General features: G+C 54.0%; 1 protein-coding gene across 1 annotated transcript; it reads right to left on the bottom strand.

The window, feature by feature from the left end:
* Nucleotides 1-5016: 5016 nt before the first annotated feature.
* On the bottom strand, nucleotides 5017-6568 carry LOC112885627 (protein IQ-DOMAIN 1-like). Its single transcript, XM_025951206.1, has 2 exons — nucleotides 6137-6568; nucleotides 5017-6036 (listed from the first exon to the last, which is right to left on the bottom strand). Exons 1-2 carry the CDS (start codon nucleotides 6566-6568, stop codon nucleotides 5017-5019), a joined length of 1452 nt encoding a protein of 483 aa, XP_025806991.1.
* Nucleotides 6569-10686: the final 4118 nt, after the last annotated feature.

The raw sequence follows: 10686 nt of genomic DNA, 5'->3' as shown, positions 1-10686 counted from the left end.
CAGGAAAAAAAATGCCTTCCAAATTTAAGCAAGACCTCCAAGTTCTTCCTAACTTTTGCTGCCGTCGTCACTGACAACCCAAACTACACAGCCAACCATTACTAGATCTTACTAATACATCAACAGTACTGCATAGCGCCATGCTGAGCGCACCAGAATGGCAGAATGTACGTGAAATCCTCTCTTTTTTAGGTGCCACAGCCACAGGTGAACTCATGATGATTTAGTTTCACAACAAAAAAAAATCATGATGATTTAGGTATTTGGAATTACCTACATGTTCAGTCAGCTAGCAGCCATAAACCGATTAAGTTGTGGTGTTGCGTGCTTGTGCTGTGTCAAAGAGCTAACTGAAGCTTGCGGTAATGGCCCTTAAACTGATACATACGTTGCTTGTTCCAATCCACATTTGCAGTTGCAAGGGTCCGATCAGAAGTTCAGAACTAAAAAGATCATCACACCCGCTCCAACTCGCAATCACCACAAGGAAGAAGAACTTCTGTCACCACAGCAAAATGACCACATTTGCAGTTGCAGTCGCGTGATAACTCTGAAGTCGGAACCATCCGAAGGTCAAAATGGCCACGACCCTGACCTGGAAGAAGACTGCCCTCGCCGTGGCCGCAGGCCCGCAGCCCGCCGGTGGCGCAGCGGCCGGACTTGGTGCGGGCGTGGTCGGGTCGGACGAAGACCATCTGCGTGAAATCGCTGGCCGCGTGGTTCACCATGTCCCGATGCAGGCAGTTGCAGAGTGCAGTTTCAGGCAGGCTCCTGCAGAGTCATCACAATTCACAAGTTCAGAACAAGAAGCTGGAAAATACTAATTTAGAGCAGCTGTTGTCTGCTGACCGCACCATAATTCAGAGCTGTTTTGAGCTAAAAGCGAAATCCTTGGACCTTGCAGGATTCAAAATTTTCAACCGATAATTCCAGATGCTCGGGTAAGTAACAGGATAAGACAATGAAGATATGAGCATGCAAAATATGCAAATCGATACATGGACTTGTCAATTTACACTATGGAAAAATCCAAACCTTTTCAATCATTATCGTATTTGTAATACCATTACTAGCATCACCAAGGGTTTTGCGGATTCTTTTCCCTGCTGAATGCCGATACTTTTAAACACAGCTACGTGTACTTACCATGGTTAATGTCAAGTTTTGGTCCAAGCAAGAATTCTCATTAAAAATCAATCAAATTATTTTTTTATCAAACGACATTAGCCAAAAAACTGTACGCCCAATGGCGCCCTTTGCTACACAATCCATTGTATCAGTCCACACTTGTAACTTCTAGTGAGACCCGCAAAAAAAAACTTGTAGTAAGTACCAGAACTGAAAGCATCACCACACGAAACCACACACACAAAAGCATCTCCTGCATCCACATTGACAGAAGCCGGCACAAGCACACCATGATCGGAGGCTCCATTCCTCAGGTTTGTCAGTTTCTCCCTCGGCAAGACTCATGCGGAGACGGTCACCCGTGGTGCCATGTATCCCATGCACATCGCCATGGTGGCGGACGGTGCTCGACGACCCGCACTCGCTGACGGGGAGCGACGATGCGCATCGCTCCATGCGCCTCGTGGAGCTCCGCGGTGCGCCGGGCAGGCCCAGCGGGTCTAGCGACGCCCTGCGCCGCGCGGACGCCGCTTGCTCGCTCGCAGCACGACGGCAACGGCGAGGCCGCCGCCGCCGCCTCGGACGCCGACGAGGGGAGCTGCCTCAACGCCTCTGCGACCGCGCCTTGGCGTGCGAAGACTCCGTATTCGCCATGTAGTTCGGGGACGGGGCCGCGAGCGGCGGCGGCGGCGGCGGGCGGCGACGTTGGTGCGGCAGGGGAACTAGGGGCCTATATGAAAATATTAGGGGTCAATTTGCAAATATTTGGATCGATATTATTAATCACGATCCGAATTAGGGGGTTATATGAAACTATTTGAGGGGCACATTGCAAATGTTCGGATCGTGATTATTAATCTCGATCCAATGGAGGGGGCTTTTGCAAAACTTCCTGGTGGTTAACGATTTCGTCCATTCATCGGCCGCCGCTCGCCGGAGCCTGGCACCCGCGCCAGCGCGCCACTGGACGCGACGCGATTGGCCGGCTTCGTCCACCGCGGTGGCGACTTGCCCGTCGGCCCCGCTTTCCTCCTTTAAATCTCCCGCTCCGTGCAGACCGAGGAATCTGGGAACGTGCGCGCTCGCAGGTCGCTGCCGATCGAGATCGATTGGTTGCTCCGGTGGCGGGGGCGCCGCGGCCGCGCTGGAGCTGGAGGCGCCGTTCAAGGACGGCTGCGATGAGCTTCACAAGGCGCTGCACACGGCAGCCACATCCGTGCAGGTGCGCGTGCGCGGCGGGCGGGAGCTGCAGGCCTGCATCGTGCCGCACCATGGCAGCCCCGGCGGCGGCGGAGGGGGCAGGAAGCAGTGCGTGCTGCACGCTACGTGCTCGGATTCGTCGTCCGCCTCGAGAGCGAGTGCCTCGTCTTCATCTTGCAAGGCAACCAAGCACTGCCTGCTCTTCATCGTTGCTCTGAAGCACAGCCATGCCCATTTTCTCTCACCTTCTGATTTGATTTGAAATGAGAATACTATTCTGATAACCTGGTGCCTCGATGCATGATTGCAGGCCATCATTCCTAGTGGTTGATCTCTGCACATCTACATATTCAGAGCTTAGTTGCAGAGGCAGTTTCAGGCAGGCACTTTCAGCCTTGCAGTTTCATCACAAGTTCAGGACAAGAAGCTGAAAAATAAAATACAGCAGCTGCTGACCGCAATATAATTCAGAGCTCTCGATCTCAAAGGGAAATCATTGGTCCTTGCAGGGTTCAAAATTCTAATGGAGTAACAGAACAAGACAAGGAAGATATGAAAAATATCAAAATTCTCCTCCTTACCATAGGTATTGTCAAGCTTTTTTTTCAAACCAAGAGTTCTGACTTAAATTCAACCGAACTTCCTTTTCTTCTAATGAAATTGGCCGAAAACATGTACGCCCAATGGCTCCCTTTGCTACACGATCCATTGCATCAATCCACAACTATAAGTATCAGAACTGAAAACATCGCCACAGTCACTCCAATGCTAAATGAAAACTCCCATGTAGTTCGGGGACGGGGCCGCGAACGGCGGCGGCGGCGGTGGCGCGTCAGGGAAACCAGGGGGCTATATAAAACCTTTGGTGGGCTTTTTGCTAATATTCGGATCGCAATTAGTAATCACGTATGAAAATAGTAGGGGTCAATTTGCAAATACTCGGATCGCGATTATTAATCGCGATCCAAATGAGGGGGTATTTTGCAAAACTTGCTGACGGACAACTAATCGTGCATTCGTCCGCCGCCGCTCGCCGGAGTGCCCCTCACGGCAGGCTTCACTTAGTACCTCTTCTTCCTCCTTCCGGTCTGGCAGCTCCCCCAGCTTTCAGAACCCCAAGAGGCAGGCGCCCGGTTCTCGTGCGGACAGAGAACGCCGCGCGCGGAACGTACGGCGGTGGTGGCGGGCGGCGGCAGCTCTCGCCGGCCGTTCCTCGCTTTCAAACCCGTTCCTCGCCGACGCGCTCGCTTGCATCTAGCCTAGGCCACGCTCGTGCAGCGCGTGGTGCTATTCAGAGGCTCGACTGTCGATTCCTCGACTCTGGAGTCTGAACCATGAAGGTTAAAATGTCCACGATCCTGATCTGCAAGCAGAAGGCTGCCCTCACCGGGGCCACAGGCGGCGCAGCGGCCGGACTTGGTGTAGGTGGGTCGGGTCGGACGAAGAGCACCCGCTTGAAATTGCAGGATTCAAAATTGTAATGGAGTAGTTCCGGATGTTTGGGTAAGTAGCAGAATAAGACAAGGAAGAAACGAAAATATCAAAATTCTTCTCACCCTTTTTTCTTCTAATTTTCTTACATATTTGGTAATGTTTTACTCGACAATAACACATTACTGATATTAGGACCAGAAGAATCCAACGTATGTTCTTGCAAAATTTCAGCCAAATCTCATAAAACAACATCTCATATCAAAAGAATGCATCCCAAAAAGGTCATAAACAGCAAGTAACACGCCCTACGCCATGGTATTTGCAAATTCTTTTTCTCTGCTAATGCATATAACAGTGCTACATGTACTTACCAATTACCATGGGTATTGTCAAACTTTGGTCAAAGCAAGAGTTATGATTGAAATCCAATCAAATTTCCTTTGTTTTTCAAACGAAGTTAACCAAAAAACATGTACGCCCGATGGCGTCCTTTGCTAACCAATCGATTGTTTTATTTTAATGTGGTGGCAGGAGTTCTGCCTTTCAATTAAGAGTGAAAAGAAAAGAGTTTGAAGTACAACGAGCGGCAACCCCCTGTGCCCCTCCCCTAAACAATTGATTGTTTCAGACTTTCAGTCTACACTTGTAAGGCTATCTCCAGCGATATCCTCCAAATCCCATCCTCTACATCCTTCATTTACAGAATTCTCTACAAGATTCTCTCCTCTATATCTCATTTCTCTCCAACAACGTTCTCTAAATCTCGTTCTCTATACATTAAACCCTATATTAGAAACGTATTTTGTTCCAAATTTTTGTACGTACGTATTTATCATACCTCAAACGCTATGGACATATTTTATTTTTATTTAATTCAGTGTTTGAAACGTAAAGAAAAAATAGAGAAGAGGAGAGAGAATCTCTATATATAGAGGAAACCTGTAGCGTTCTCTATTTTAGAGGATCATTTAGAGAACGCTGCTGAAGCAGTAGAGAACGGAATCTTCCTCTATATATAGAGTACAGGACCCTTTACAAGCATCCGCTGGAGATAGCCTAAGCGCCAGAACTGAAAAAACGCTATCACACTCACTCCAATACCAAATAATCACCCCAAGAACACACACAAAAAAAATTTACAAAATCATCTCCTACATGCACACTGACAAAAGCCGGCACGCAAACACACCATGATCGAAGGTTCTATTCATCAGATTTGTCAGTTTCTACTGTAAAAGACAACCTCCTCACTCGCTATGACTGGTGAGATGGCCATCCATGCCATGCCCCTTGCGCGCTGCCGCGGTGACCGACGGTGCTCGACGACCCGCACTCGCTGCCGGGGAGCGACGCGCCGGCGCCCACGCTCGCGCGGACCAGCGCCATCGCCCGCGACGCGCACCGCTCCATGCGCCCCGCGGAGCTCCGGGGCGCGGCGGGCAGGTCCAGCGGGTCCAGCGACGCCCTGCGCCGCGCGGCGCCGCTCCCGCCCCGGCTCGGCGGCCGCGGCTCGCAGCACGACGGGGACGGCGAGGCCGCCGCCGCGGACTCGGACGCCGACGAGTGGCGCTGCCTCGGCGCGCTCTGCGACCGCGCCTTGGCGCGCGACGACTCCGTGTTCGCCATGTAGTTCGGGGACGCGGTCGCGAACGGCGCCGGCGCGCGGTGGTCGGCGCGCCACGCCGCGTTACCGCGCCGGGGCGGCTCCCACGCGGAGCTGAAGGACGCGTCGTCGAACCGGCCGCTGAGCGTCCGCGCGCTCACGTCCGTCAGCGCCGACGGCGTCGGCGACACCTTCTGGTACAGCTCGGCCTTCGCCGGCGTGCGGCCCGGCGTCGTCGAGTAGCAGAAGCTGCTGCTCCGCCCGCCCTGCGCCACGCCGGCGTCGTCCACCTCCACGATCTTGACGCTCTCCTCGGTGCCCCTCTCCACCGCCTCCTGCAAGAAAACCCAACCGCGCGTCGTGATCTTCTCCCACCATATGCATTGCTTCCAATTAACAATGGCGTTGCTTACCAATGGCTTGCGGGACCGTGGGTGCCGCAGCGAGCGCCGGCTCGGCGGCTGCCGCGGCGTGGTGTTGGTGTTGGCGAGCTGGTGCCTGGCGTCCTCCTCCTCGAGGAGCCGCAGCCGCTCGGCCCGCGCGCGCCTCTGGGCGTCGACGAGCGCCTGCATCCGCCGGAGCGTCACGTTCGCCTGCCGCCGCACCAGCTGCCCCCTCACCATCGCCTGCAGCTTCACCATCCCCCGCAGCGCGCACAGCGCCTTCCTCGCCTGCGCGGCGCAGTGGCATCGCAAATCATTTCACCCCGCAGACAAGTAATGGAATGGTGGCGCAGCGCAATGCAGCTTGTCCAAGAAGGCAAGAACGTACCAGGTACGATCGGAAGGCCGACTGGATCTTGATCGCCGCCGCGTCCTCCTCATCTTCGCAGCCCCTCGCCGGCGCCGGCGGCGGGAGCGACGCGACCGGTGCCGCGGTGTTCGCGGCCTCGGCGACGGCGTGCTGGTCGTCCTGCACCACCACGACGTGCACCTCGGCCTCCGAGAAGCAGTGCGACGACGAGGACGCGAGCGGGCCCTGTGGCCCCTGGCCGCCGGACGCGCCCTCGTCGGCCTTGCCTGTCGCCGACCCCGGCCGCCGGAAGCTCCACCGCCTCTTCTCCCTCACGGACGGCGTCGCCGCCTGCGTCGGCAACGGCGCCGACAGCACCGACTGGCAGTCGGTGTCCGCCCGGTCGCTGGCCTTCCTCCCCTTCCTCCCCGGCAGGAAGAAGTTCCTCAGCCACCTGCCCGCCTTGCCCATCTATCTGCAGACAAGACGCGCTACAGCCTACAACCCTGCCGCCGGCGCCGCCGCTAGTAGCCGTACCACTGCTCCTCCTCCGCCGCCGCCGTCATCACTGTCAGCTGCTGCAGATGCAGAGGAAGCAGAATGAAGCAGCAGAGGCTCTGTGGAAACCTGAAAGTATTCTGGCGATGATGTTACCGTGATGGATCACTCATCACTCTCTGACTGTCACTTCACTGCAAGCTAGTAGAAGATTGTTCCACTGCCTCACACATCTTTCTTCCTCCTCTGCTCCGCCCATGTGAGCAACTATTTACAGTCCCTTCAATCTTGTACCCTCCACCACAAATGACTGCCGGCTTCAATTGCATGGAAATGGTTGCCACTCATTACCATTTATGAAAGGAACAATGAAGAACGAACCGATTAGGGTCCGAGCTAACCACCAGTTATGGTCTCCATATGAGGATGGACGGCAGGGTAAACAACCGCGGTTAATGGCTGTGATGAGGAACAGACTACAGACTGCATAGTACAGATAGAGGGTTTAGTAGGGTTTAAGGGGTGGTCACTGGTCAGAGCTGTGCATGTGGTGAGTGAGTGGGTTGTGAGTACTGAATATTTTCAGAAAAGAAACTGAATATTTTTCAAAGAAGAAAAACTTTTGCAGGGACTGAGCGATCAATGTGGGGGCACTACTGCAGGCTGCAGCTGCTGCTGTACAGTTTCATGGAAGGTCCCCAGCAGCTACAGCAGCGGCAACAGTACTCTATCATCTTCCAGAACGGCAGGCTGCAGGCAGACACATGGGGCAGGGGCTACATTGCACAGGGTTACAGTTCAGGTTCAGCATCAAGTTCCAACCAATAATAAGCAATCTTAATTCTTTTAGGAAACAAAAAACATAACAATAAGCAGCATGCAGTACTTGCCGGCTCATGATCCAAAGCAAGCCTGCCGCAATTCACTGAATGGCCTGTCCATTTGCTCGAACCGTTTCGTCAGTACATGCAAGTTCAGCAAGGGCGGTAGTGGTACGCGCTGAGCTGCTGCGGCAGGGGTTAATGCGCTAGGCTGGACGTTGGAACACGAGCACTGTCGAGACCAGTGAAGACGACAAGCAGGGACCGTACGGCTGGGCCATGGCGTCCTCCCCGTCGACGATTCAGTTCCAGTGGAGGAAGCTGAGGCACTGAAAATGCTAGCGGCATCCATTGTTCGTGTGTGTTTCTCGTGGAGTTTTGCTGGGCTCTGAATCTCTCTCTGATGGAGACGATGCTCTTCGCCCTCCGTATCTGCCGGCAGGCACGTACACGCGGCCTGTCGCAGCGCGTGAATGTCCTCGCCGTCCTCCGTCCCGTTGGTCAGCCGAGCACGCACGGAGAGCGTTGGTTGGATCGGACACCGGAGTAAACGACGACATGGCCGGATGCGGCTCGACCGACTGCAGCGATGATCCGTCGCGGCCGTGCGAGAGGACCACGAGATCTTCCCCCGCTGACCCCGGAGAGGACGGGCAGGGGGGGATTGCATCGTTGGAGCGATCAGCGCGTGGCCCGAGCTGGAAAAGCGGGGAGTGGAGTGGTCAGTCTTCCATGGATGCTGCCGAAGGTAAACTACTCGTGGTAAAAGGCGGCGGCTGTAACAGGGGAGGTTTGTCTGCCGCATCCGATCTGGTTGCAGGCAGACGAGTGGTGAGCTTGAGCTCTCTCGTACGTTGCCGGGCTCCGGACGACAATCTGTTTGATGACGAACAAAGAAGACAGGGCACCAAGGCAGAATGTTCCACTCCCGTAAGCCAGAGAAAAGTACATTTTAAGTTTTACCGTGCTGCCATTAACGGTGACCGATCGAGCCTAGTTTTTCAACCAAGATTACAGAAAGCATTCGATCTTCATTCAAACCCAAAATACGAAAACCGCTCATTCCTTTCCCTTTTTTTCAACCTTGGTTTAGGTGTAGAGTGATTTTGGGACGACGCGGCGTCGGTGTCGCCGTGCGGTTAACGGTTAACCGCAGCGGGAAGGGAAAAAGAGATGCTCGTGTTCGAGGGCCGCAAATGACTCGTGGATCAAATAGCAGCAGCCCACATTCGGCATTTGATCCTACCGGCCCAACTAACCCATATGCACGGCCCACGGCATTCGGCCACCCTGCTGCTTTTTGGGCCTGTTCCCGCATATCACAGAGCGCATCTGCTGGTTCATCGCCCACGGCCCACCATGGTCCATGGATCATGGATGCGTGCGTGTATGTGCCAAAATCACCCCGGGCCGCCCCGGGGAATCGGGGTGTGAGCAAGCGGAGATCGCGGCGTGGCGTCACCCCGGCTCGCTGTCCGCGGGGTTGGGGGGTTAGCTGGGACCGATCGAGGTCGAGGAGGAGACGACGGCCAGAATTGAACGCCGATTTGATGACGGGGACGGGAGTAGGTGGGTACTGATGCATCCTCATGAGACAGTTCATGAAAAGCTTCATCACTCGACCGCTGCGGATGGAATCGAGAATTGAATAATCGCTAGCTGCATGGGCCTCTTCTGCTTGTTGCCCCTGCCGCGGCGACATACTCTGCGTTAATTACGTTGTCACCTCACCCGCGTCTCCGGCGGCGGGTTGCCCGGCCGGCAGAGCGACCAAGGAAACGGCGGCGAGGAGCTATCATTATTGCGCGCGCGGTTGCAGGGGCAGGGCACGCGCCTCCTGGTTCGCCGCATGCGGTGCCCCAGCTCTCGGCATTTCGGTAAGTCGCACACGCACCTTCGTCTTGACAAACTCCTCCTGCTAAAAGTACAGGAAGCAGCATGGGCGGCCGGCTTGATTACTCGCCGCCGTGCTCTGGCAGGGGCCGGCGGGCACCGGCAGCGCATCTCGAGCACTGAGCTGAGTGAGAGGTACAATGGCAGCACTGTTAGTACTTAGTAGTAGTAGGAATCTTGGTATCAGACTACATACATACTCCGCCAAGCAAGCAAAGTACCTCATCCTACTATAGCCGCGATCCGCACCGCTGCCTACCCTGAGATCCTGATCCGCGGGGCCGGGGCCCTCAAGGTCAGGGCCTGCGGGAACTGACCAGGGGCGCCTGATCATCAGCTAGAGCTTGCAAGTCAGGCCTGTCCTAGCAGCTTTATCTGCCGCCACGCCACAACACTGCTACTTCGATCAACGTGGCTGCTACTACCAGTAGTAAACAGAACAGAACATACATCTACCTCTTTAGTCCGGGTTAAGATTGGACCTCGGACGAACGGGTAGGAAGGTGGAGGATTTTAGTTCCACTTGGAACCAGCAACCGAGACTAAAATCATCTTTTAGTTCCGGATGTTCAAACGAGACTAAAGAATCATCTTTTAGTCTCAGTTGGAGGCTCCAATCGGAACTAAATAATTTTTAACGGATCATTTTAAAAGCAAAAGCATACCGTCTAGAGTCACATGTGATAGGGTGGTAAGGAAACTATGGCAGGAGGTGGTCTTGAGTTTGATTGCTGCGGATTGTAGGGGTTGGTTGTGCTTGCCAATTATTATTTTGCCGTTGCAGATCTTTTGGTCCTGGTTTCTACAATCAGGGCTAAACGCTGATTGGAAAACTGAGATCTTTACTCATGGATTGGCTGTTCCGATTGGGAAATCGGAACTGCAGAGGTTTTCCCAACTATGACTAATATCGTATTATGTATGATTGTCGTTGATGGCCCCTCCTAGTGCCCACCAACGTAATAACTAGCTCCATCGGAGGAAATTAAAGGAGCAAGATGAGGAGAAGAGATGAAAAACAAGTAAAAAAAAAGAGGACGCTCTAGCTGAGAGAGAATGGGGGATTTATGTAAACAAGCGTTACTACTAGATAGGAATTTTGGATATAATGTAGGACACGATACTACTAGCTAGTCAACGGTGACCACTAAGCAAATAACCGCACTTCCGAGCACTCTCGCGGGCTAGCGGCTAGCAGAGCGTGCTGTCAGTCAGCCAGCCTGGATTCGAGTCTCGCATCTTCTTAGGGTGCTTTTGGTTGAGGAGGGAAGTAGAATGAAGCCGTTTTATCCTATTTTTACAGATGTTTGGTTGCCAGACTTATGGAGCAGAGCAGCTCGCGACAGTGAATATTCCTGTTAGACGCCGAACGGGCCC

Source organism: Panicum hallii, chromosome 3, assembly GCF_002211085.1.
Source record: "Panicum hallii strain FIL2 chromosome 3, PHallii_v3.1, whole genome shotgun sequence".
NCBI classification, from domain to species: Eukaryota; Viridiplantae; Streptophyta; class Magnoliopsida; order Poales; family Poaceae; genus Panicum; species Panicum hallii.
Note: the sequence above shows the minus strand (reverse complement) of the source record. Positions and strands in the feature narration are given on the sequence as shown.